Source organism: Styela clava, chromosome 3 (genome assembly GCF_964204865.1).
Source record: "Styela clava chromosome 3, kaStyClav1.hap1.2, whole genome shotgun sequence".
NCBI classification, from domain to species: domain Eukaryota; kingdom Metazoa; phylum Chordata; class Ascidiacea; order Stolidobranchia; family Styelidae; genus Styela; species Styela clava.
The window spans coordinates 22640802-22651802 of NC_135252.1; the positions used below are offsets into that span (position 1 = coordinate 22640802).

Consider the following 11001-nt stretch of genomic DNA (forward strand, 5'->3'; position numbering starts at 1 on the left):
GCCAATTAACCGCGTTTCGTCCAACGTAATGACCTGAAGCAAACTAATATTGTCGGACACAACAAACCACAGAAATGATTGAAATGTTACAGGCCCTGTGCCCTCTCGGAGGTAATTTGATACCTGAACCATTCGCGAATCATTGTAAGCTTATCAAAATGACAAATTCCTGAACAAGGACTATTTTTATTTATCACGTCGAATAATAAAGCAATTAAGAGATAAATCGTGCTCACCCAAATACCAGGTCTGTTTGCCTAACAAACAAACGTTAACCTGTTAGGAAGAATTTTAAATGTCTTATTTTTGTAAGTTGCAGGGTATGCAGTATCTGGAACACATCTATCCAACGAAACATACTATGGAGGTTTGTTGTTCCATATATGGTAGATTTATAAGTCGCATAATGGCTGGTATTAAATTAGAATTGCCCTTTATACACGAATGTTTGCTGCCCGTGCGTATGAAATGGTTGCCAATAAATAATGATCGTAAATGATTTTTTAAAGTATAAGGTTATTCGAGAGTTATGTTTGGCTCATGTGTGGAAAGCATGAGGTATTCGACAACTGGCAGGTTGCGCCAAACAATGTTACGCGTGAGTGCATTATTGTTATAGAATGATACTTGTTAGAATTGAATGGGTTTGATGGTTCCCTTTTATTGAAAGGCTCGATTTTCGTTTGATATGGCTCATATACCTTTTTATTTTAAAGTGTTTTACCAAGTCAGACTATAGACTAGGGTTTGACGAAATCAAACGTATTTCAACTGCAGAATTTAGGTCATAAGTTTCAAGGTATGTTTGGAAAGAACTTTGAGATTAAAAAAAGTTAAATGCATGTTAGGTCAGTCACAGGCATTTGATTTATCATTTTAATTCAACATGACATCCCGTCCATCTTCAATCCAGTTATTTTTTTGCGGTGGTCCCTTCTCAAAAATAGATTATTTTCCATTCCGTGTGGGGTTATCTGCTAACAGTCAGGATCTTATTCACCGGATATTTTTGGTACAACAGTGATGCATAATCTTCTTGTACCGTCTGATTTTCAATACTTGCTACCCCAGTTTTAAAAAATATTAGGATTTAACCAGAGACAAACTTTGAAAAATCTGGTTGAATAAGTATATTGTATTATATATGAGTTGTGTTTTATCATTATTTTCACAAATTATACCTTGCATACCTATTGAAGTATTGTTATAGAGCTTTATATTTACCCATGGCTGCTATAGGAATTGATTTGGGAACTACAAATTCTTGTGTCGCTGTTTACCGGAACAACCGAGTAAGTATGCAAGCCCGACGTGTTATTTGTATAGTGTTTTGAGTGGGCTGATTAACAGCTCTGCAGAGTTTAAATGGGCATATAATTCTAAATGAACATATATAGATGTATTTAATATAATACGGATTCGTTGCCAATTTAGTCTCACAAAATAATACAATGCAGCATTTCATTTCAAGTCGACAATACCCTTGTCAACTGTCTGGTTTGAGTAGAATTGCATACATACTATTAAGTAAAATTGTGACGCCTGAAATATTCATTTCAGGAAAAATTAAATTAAGGTATTTGAGTAATATCAACGAAACGAATGGTTTGTTTAAGAGTCAAACTGTAAACCCGATTTCGTCTTCGGCATAGGCAATTTTAGTGAAAATTCGTGAGCGCTAAACTGGATATTGGCTTTTTATTTTTCGATTTTTGGATCTCTGCTTAAGGAGACCTTTATTATCAGTCGTTCTGTCTGACTGTCTGTTAAGCTGACGCTGAAGCGTCTAAACGGCCGGGCCAATTTGATTCACTTGGCTAATTCTGTCGCCCTCGTAATGTGAGTATCACCTAAAGTCCGAATTGATATTTCGTTTCCATGGCAGCAACGAAAAAAACATGCCGATCGTTGAACATTTTATATTTTTTCATAATTTTTTGTCATTCATTCGTCAAGGAAGTCGAATATTGAAATTCCGAGAATGCTACCCTCCGCGGAAAAGAATAATCTTTCGAACAAGTCGTCCTTCAAGGGACGACTAAGGAGGCTTTAGAAATTTTATTTTAGTTAACATGTTCCGATTATTAGCCACAGAATCACTTTTGTGCAAAGATACCTGCTAGATGCACAGCGCTCAAAATAAACTGGCACTTTTGATACAATGGCGCTCTATAAGTAGGTGTACCAATATGGAAGTAACTAATTTTTTTTCGCCTATTTTACATCATCTATGAACAGGGAGTATGTTCACTTGGCTAACACGGGCAGTCCCCAAACTCGTAATAGAACTAAAATATGGAAAATCGTAATAAAATCATGGCCTAACTCTAATCTGGTGCACACACTACGGGAGTACCCAATTTTCGCTGCACAATATTGCTGGCGGATTACAATGCCTTGGCGGATATCCATATTGGGTGCTTACCGTCTTGTTTGATAATTAATTTAGTTGTCCATGTAAAATCATTATTTCTTTCATGAAACACCCTAGGTCGAAATCATAGCAAATGATCAAGGCAGTCGAATAACACCTTCATGGGTTTCATTCACGGACTCACAAAAATTGGTCGGAGAAGCAGCAAAAGAGGAAGCCTCGATGAATTGTGAAAATACCTTATTCCGTGAGATATTATTCAATTTCTGAAGTTTGAAAACATGTGACTTTTATATCAATCCCTATAGTTTTTCTTGAGCTCATTAATCCTCAATCAAATCATTTCTCGCAAATTAGGAGTACAAAAATTCAAGACGTCATATTTGTATTTGGTCTTTTGATTTTTTTTTTTGATTTGTGGACTTATTGTAATAATTTTATATGAATTCTATTGAATATATTCTAAACCGTCATTTTAAATAAAAATTACTAAATATTTACTTCAAGGCAATGGGCCAAAGAGCTCATTATACCACATATTATTTCATTGTAATATTTTGATATTGATAAGGCCTCATCAAGTTTACCAAACTTATTTATCAAACCGAAACGTTTCTTTGATCACATTATTATAATAATATAACAATCTTCGATTCAAGTGCTTCTTGTGGAATTGAAGCTCATATATCATGATCGACTTTGAAGTGATGTTTTCCGATGTAACCTAATATATTAATATTGTTTCAATTCAATATTGAATGTATGCTTACCATTTTTGTTAGAGATAAAACGGTTAATTGGACGCAAATTTAACGATCCCACTGTGCAAAAGGATAGGAAGCGATGGGGATTTGGAATCGTCAAAGATGGTGACCGGCCAAAATTGCAGGTTTTTATATATAAATTATATCTTGATATGCCGAATACAAATGATTTTGTTCTTTCATATCTACCTTTTAACTTACTTAAAACTAGAGCGATTACTCAAATAGCAAGATAGAAAAAATTAGGATACAATTTTTTTTCATAGGTAACTTACAAAGAAGGAGTTAAAACGTTTTTTCCCGAGGAAATTAGCGCCATGATTCTGGCAGAACTAAAGGAAGCAGCTAAGGCATTCATGGGCGAAGAAATAACTGACGCTGTAATCACGGTCCCAGCCTATTTTAACGATGCTCAGCGAACAGCGACTAGAGATGCAGGAAGAATTGCTGGCTTGAATGTTTTATCAATGATCAATGAACCAACTGCAGCTGCAATTGCATACGGTCTGGACAACAAAGTGAGTTAAAGCACTATTCCGCACAAAACGACTATTTTCGTTTTTTTGAGAATCGATAAATATTATGAAAATAATAGTTTAGATTTATAATAGGCTCTAGCTATATTTTAAGACGCTGATTATATTTGACTGTATCATCATGATTCCGGCAACGGCAAATAATAATACTAGGATACTTTTTCATGCTTACAGTTATATCTTGATATTTGTTAATATCATTCATTAGAACATTGACAAGGAATGCACATAAACTTTAGGTTAAACCCACTTATTGTTAGTTGGAACCCACTGTAAAAAATAATGAATCGAATATAACATAAATATCGTTTCGCCATAAACCAGAAATGAAGAATGGAGTCATTGGACATACTTGATTGGGAAGATGAACTTAATACTAATAATATGTTATATTTTTCAGAGCAATGACGAACGAACGGTGTTGATCTTTGATCTTGGAGGGGGAACATTCGATGTAACTATCGCAACAATCGAAGAACAAATATTTGATGTCAAAGCAACTGGTGGGAACACTCATCTAGGAGGTAAGTTGTTGTGTAAAGTATTGTCAGTATTTACACAAGTTTTATAAATTGAGCAAACACAAACCCATTTCAGTTCTTGGAATTATCAAATGATAATATTTCTTAGGTGTATTTAAAGAGGTTAAAGGCTGACTAGCTGACATTGAAAATAAGCTATTTCATTTGCAGCAGTTCTAATATCATGCATCAAAAATCTATTAAATGATAACTGTGGTTTATAGGGTAGATTAAATTAAAGCAAAATTATTCAGCCTGGATTTTAAGCTTCGTCCAATGAACATAATGTTGATCCGAGCATACTCATGTCAATCTTTTAGAAGTTATAAATGACATTACCAACATCAGTTTGAAAATCAAATCGGTTCAAACCTTAATGAATATTCAGATTCATTTTAAAGAATTTAAATAAAAAATATCTAAATGCAAAATGTATTACAACACAGGTGAGGATTTCGATAATCGAATGGTCGATCATTTTATCGAAGAATTCAGTAAGAAACACGGAGTTGATATTTCAAGCAACAAACGAGCTATTAGTCGACTGAGAGTGGCGTGCGAAGCAGCAAAGCGAAAACTTTCTGTGTCTACCAATGCAAAGTAAGCGTAAAAATAAGAATGAATTCATCTTATTATGTAAGAACCTATATTAGGATTCTAAATATTAATCGAATAGAATTCTTTTAATGTTTGAGCTACACACAAGAGAAATTTCTATTGATATATCTGAAACTTATACCGAATAAAATGTTCCAGAGTTCAGCTTGACGGGCTGTTCATGGGATTAGACTTCAAGAGCAATATCAGTCAAGCAAAATTTGATGCCATGAATGAGGATCTTTTTGATAGCACTCTCGACGCAGTTAAAACTGTCCTTTCTGATGCAAAAATGGACAAAAAACAGGTAAAGTGATATATTTCTCAAATGTACACTTAATAAAATATTTTGTGTTTTATATATAAATTTAGGTACTGCCGAAGTATGTGAACCAAGATGGCGGACACCGGAACGTAGTATATGTACCAGGATAGGGTTAGACCAACATTTTTTTCCAATTTTAGATCCCTTATCTGTTCGGGGACTAGCCAAGTTACTCTCGTACTATTTGTACTTTAAATTATGGCCTAAACCTAACCTCGTACACATACTACGTTCCGGTGTCCGCCATCTTGGTTTACATACTTCAGGAGTACCTAAATTTATATTTAAAAAAATAAATTAAATAATAGAATAATATTCATCGTAATGTTCAATTGATCAAAATTCATTTTTTATCAGATTGATGATATCGTCCTTGTAGGAGGGTCCACTCGGATTCCAAAAATCCGACAACTTTTGCAAGATTTCTTCGACGGGAAAGAGATATGCAGAACAATAAACCCAGACGAAGCCGTAGCATATGGAGCTGCAGCATTAGCTGAAAACATTCGATCTGGAGGGTCTGAAACGGTTAGTCTTGAATTACTATGAATTAATAAATGAATTAAGGGTGAGGCATACCATTTTATGAAAAATGAAGAGAATCACATGAACTTTTGACTATACAGGGTGTCTCAAAAGTAAGTATACACTTTTAATTTTGATTTTTTTTTTCAGGTACTCACCATAGAGCGTTCATTTTTTCAGAAAACATAATATGGATAAGTAGTAAAATTTAGGTATTGTTCGCATTTTTCATCAACCAACAGAATGACAAAAAGATTAACCCAAGAAATGGGGTGCAAACTCACTGTTTGACAAAGAGCATATAAATCAGTGAGACAAACTCAGCGCCTCTTTAACATAGTATTTGGAATGAATTCGGCTCTGAATCTTTTTCACAGAACGTCCGCTACTCGGTTTCCTGATCTTGCGCATCAACTACAAGATCCAGTTTTCATAAAGTTAAGATGAATTACATAAATTGTTCGTCATGTAGGAGCCGAATTGCTTCCTAATTCTCTGTTAAAGAGGCGCTGAGTATGCATTACTGATTTATATGCTTCTTGCCAAACAGCAATTTTGCACCTCGTTTCATGGGTTAATCTCCTTGTCATTTTGTGGGATGATGAACATGCAAACAATACCCAAATTTTACTACGTATACATAATATGTTTTCTGATTGAAATAAACGCTCTATGATGAGTACCTGTAAAGCAACTCAAAATTAAAAGTGTGTACTTACTTTTGAGACACTCTTTACAATGTGAGCTATAGGTTTAGGTAATTATATTCATACAAAAGCGCCAAGGGTACGCTGACATGCATATAGGGTAATTATATATTGCGAATACTATTCGAAATGTGGCTTTGAATTCAACAAATATTAAATGATAATCCATGGAAACAGTCGACTACTCAAATTTCACAAGACAGCGTGTTACATAATTGTCAAATATTATGCCTATTGAAGACCGCACTAGCGCCACCTTGCGAATTTTAGCATTGTACGAGTTTTCATATTGCGAGTGAATTTATGTTCAACATGGATGTAATTTAAACTCAATGCTAAATAACCTTAATTAGAAAGTTGGTAAACTTCAAGTCCCACATTGCTTGATTGTAATTGTTGTCATTCAAAATTGCGTATGCCCTAATCTATATTAACGTTTTAAATAATGTACAATTACTCACATAAAGCGGCATTGTTTTAACATGTTATCACCTTATTGGACATGTAAGTGGCCCTATGGATCGTTTTAGTATTATGTTGTTGTTGTCGCTTTAAAATTTTCAGTGGTGAAAGATGAAATTTTTTGCTAGAAGGCCATTACTTTTATTTATTTCAAATATTCCAGTGAGCTGCACGGGATTCGTTTTTTGTGTGCTATAACGTTATCCAAATTTGCCACTAAGTGGCGCTACGTGTCCATATATTTGAGCATAGCCCTCTTGTTGTATTGTTATTCATTTATTCTCAGTTTTATTTGATTTTGTTTATTCCATGTCAGTTCACGATAGAATGGGTTAGACTAGATCATTTCCTCACAATTCTCTAGTCCATCTTATTCAAACAAAGCATAAAGATTCGATGAAAAAAGATACGATAAATTAAATGATAAAATGGATCAGTAAATAAGCGCCGGCGTTAAAACAGGATACCCATTTTTATGTAGCTTATAAACTTTTATATTCTGTGTTAATTTATTTAGAAAGAGCGTTTGCAACTTCTGGATGTAACTCCGCTCTCCATTGGAACCGACGTTCGAGAGTCTGACATGTGTGTCATTATTCCAAGGAATACAAAAATTCCGACACGAAAGATGGGATCCTTCACAACTTCTAGGGACAATCAAACCGCTCTTAATTTTGAGGTTTATGAACTTCTTTTCATTTCACATTTAAAATACAAGTTAAATATACAATAAGTTATTACAACCCATTACATTCAAATGCTACAGCAAATGCTTCAAACTGATTCTGTAAATTTATCTAAATCTTGCATTAATTCAGAATAGCATAGACCAACATTCAACAAAATTATTGACATCACAGTAATCAGAATACAAAATTCTTTGTTTGATTTTTCTCATTAATTGATCTCATCAACAAATAACCTGATAAATTTATCGGGGAACGAATTTTTAAAATTCAATGTTATAAAAATTTTGAAAACAAATAAACTTTGTTCAGAAAATTTTTCAACTCACTTGAAATAATATATATATATAAATCTCTGTCCCAACAATAATCGACACGGCTAATAAATTTTTAATAGTCGCACTGCTATGCTGAGTTGTTCCAATATTTTAAGTCTTACACTTGGAAAAATATTTATGCGTTTTAGGTGTATGAAGGTGAAAGACCCTGCATTCACGACAATCATCATCTTGGAACATTTGTTCTCGAAGGAATTCCACCTGCACCGAAGGGAGTGGCGACCGTTATATCAGTCTTTGAAATTGACAGATCCGGCATCCTGACCGTAACAGCGTACGATTCAATATCAGGCAGTGAAAACAAAATAAAGATTACTAATGACGAGAAACAAATGGCAAAGAATGAAATTGAAAAAATGGTTTGTGTATAGCAATAACTATGCTTGTTTTATTCGTATTTAATCATAATTTGAATATACGCAATGTCGAATTGGATAAGCAATTGTTGTTATATGTGAAAATGCTTAGTTGTTAACACTTATTTGACAGCATTAAATAATTCTATTTGATAATAAATGAGTTCAAAAAAGAAAATCTCTGATTCCTTTTATAATTCGTCCAACATACCAAATGAAAGTTTTTATTTTCACACTAATAAGTAATTAGCTACACAAGGCTAGTACACTATTTCATATACTAATAATGTAATGAGTGCTCCCGAAGTATGTGTACCAAGATGGCGCGCAACCTGAACATAGTATGTGTACCAGATTAGGGTTGTGCGTCATCTCGGTACACATACTTCCGGAGCGCCATGTAATATTCCACTTTTCCGACTAAATGCTGATACAAATTTAAGTAATTTTTTGTCTTGTTAATAAAAATAAATATAATTCATACAACATTTTCATAAATTTCCTCTTGTTCAAGGTCTGGCTTTGTAGTTTTAAAAATCGAATATTAAACCCGGGGAATACGTAAATATCGTTTTATTTCATCTCTGACTTAACAAACGTTTTGACCAAGTATTAAAGATCTTACTTTCTTGCTCAACACAGGCTGTATTTTATGCGCGGCTGTCTTTCTTCAAACCTCGGTATCAGCTTCTTTTATTCATCAGTAATTTTCGGTTTACCATCTTCATTCAATTCCGTATTTATAATATAAGCAATGATATCTACAGATCGCTGCGGCGGAAAAATTCAAAATAGAAGATATGGAATGGAAAGAAAAGAGTGCCGCAAAGAATGAGTTGGAAGATTTAGTTTACAAAATAAAGCAGAAGGTTCAAAAAGACACAAGTGTAAGCCATGGTGACCAAAAGAAAATTTTGCTAAAATCGCAAGCGACCATGGATTGGGTCAAAACAAACAAGGTATGTTTACTTTACTTTAATTTGGGCTTATATTTACATTTTATTAACGAATACAGTTGAAATGTCTATGAGCGCGAGTATAGTTGTAAAGTCTGGGAAAGTTTGTTTAATTTATCCTTATAAATTTTTCAATTTATACATTAAAATTCAATTCTTGTTTCATCATTATAGTATGATAAAAATTTAATTTATTAATAAATACGGTTGAAATGTCTAAAACTGAGATAAGAGTTGCAGCACCTAAAAACGTTTGTTTTGACTTATTATTATAACATGATACAGTAACTAATATATTTTCCAATTTTGCAGAAAACTGAAAGTAAAAGCATACGCCAAAAAACTAAAGAACTAAGAGATCTTTTCAACCGCATGATTGGATTTTCGTCAGGTACTTTAAATATTTCACTTTAGAATCGGTGCTTCCGAAGTATGTGCACCAAGTATCTGTACCAGGTTAGGTTAGGGTTACCAGGTTAGGTTTCAGGTACCAGGTTAGGGTTCAGGTTGTGCGCCTTCTGGGTGAAATTATTCATTCCACCAGTTATATCTAAGTTAATACTGTCTTGGTGGTAAAGAGAAATTTTGCTATTATTAACCAGTGTTTAAATTTTATTCAAGATAAATTTTATTCAAGATACGGTAAAAAAATACTATTTCTCTTAAAAATGGGGTTGAAATGTATACGTTAAGATGGTATGAACAGAATTTTTCACTGGTAAAATACTTGATGAAAACAATTTTTAACACAGTAATCAACTAACAACTAATCCAAATTTTTAAAATGTTTACTACATACTGTATATTTCCAGATTGAAAATATATTCACATCAACTGGAAAGAGCATGACGTTGCTGAGTGTTTCGAACTAACACTTCATTAGTCGTCGTTTTATTCATTTTGATTTCTTATGTATAATGTTGATTTCAAGCTTCAAATATTTGCATATATATATAGATCAGTTTCTTTTTGTAAATATAAAATATAAATTCATGCCTATTTTATCTAATTTATTCGAACTTACTGTAATATAGTCGTAAAACCATATTATTTTAATTTGATTATGTGAATAGTACTTTATTTGAGATGGTTTAGCTGATATTTCCAAATTATCTTTTATTTCTCATTGTATATAGAGTTTATAAACAAAAATTGTTATTTCCAAATTATCCATATGTTTAATTATACATACTCCAGAAAGCTTTAATTTTGGGGAAACAATTTTACATATAGTTTTCAATCAAAATAAGAGCATAGGTTTTTGCTATTGAGCAATGATAATAATTTTTCATGAATTTCAGTTTGTCAAACTTAAGTATTGATTAATTGTTAAAGTGCACAACAATTACAACTGTGAAGGAATGAAAGTTTTCGCATTGTTTTAGATAGACCGTACATTCGAAGCTCAAATGTTATTTCAGGCGAAGTGTGTAACAGATTAAAAATCAAGTTTTCCTGATATTTCTAAAAAAGTATTGATTTTAAAAAGACGGAAAAATTCAATAGCAGCTTTGAATATTGCTCTTGCAGCCACATTGATAAACATCATATCACGTTATTTGGAATGATTTTGATTTTATTTCTAAATAATGTGTTATTTTGCATGTACACATAGTTTATAAACAAGAATAGAGACTTGGCCTTTATAGTAAGCAATATACTAACATAACATATCTGTGTTTAGCCGTCAGAGAGCCTACATTACAATATATTAGAAATGTTACTACTTCATTGTTTATAACTCATAACAAGCTAATTCAATATAATTCCGAATCCTATCATATTCCAAATCTTAAGCCTTAGGTCGTCTCGGTTATTAAATCCCTACGTTTCCTTTGTTTTATTTGATTGCTC

General features: G+C 32.9%; 1 protein-coding gene across 1 annotated transcript; it reads left to right on the forward strand.

Moving 5' to 3' along the window:
- The first annotated feature begins 1202 nt into the window (after nucleotides 1-1202).
- On the forward strand, nucleotides 1203-11000 carry LOC120343458 (heat shock 70 kDa protein 1A-like). The gene is made up of 13 exons (XM_078111262.1): nucleotides 1203-1292; nucleotides 2492-2621; nucleotides 3157-3263; nucleotides 3405-3656; nucleotides 4075-4198; nucleotides 4642-4795; nucleotides 4952-5099; nucleotides 5475-5645; nucleotides 7329-7490; nucleotides 7964-8194; nucleotides 8959-9150; nucleotides 9460-9538; nucleotides 9960-11000. The coding sequence occupies exons 1-13, from the start codon at nucleotides 1227-1229 to the stop codon at nucleotides 9962-9964; spliced, it is 1821 nt and encodes a 606-aa protein (XP_077967388.1). The 5' UTR covers nucleotides 1203-1226; the 3' UTR covers nucleotides 9965-11000.
- The last annotated feature ends 1 nt before the right edge of the window (nucleotide 11001 follows it).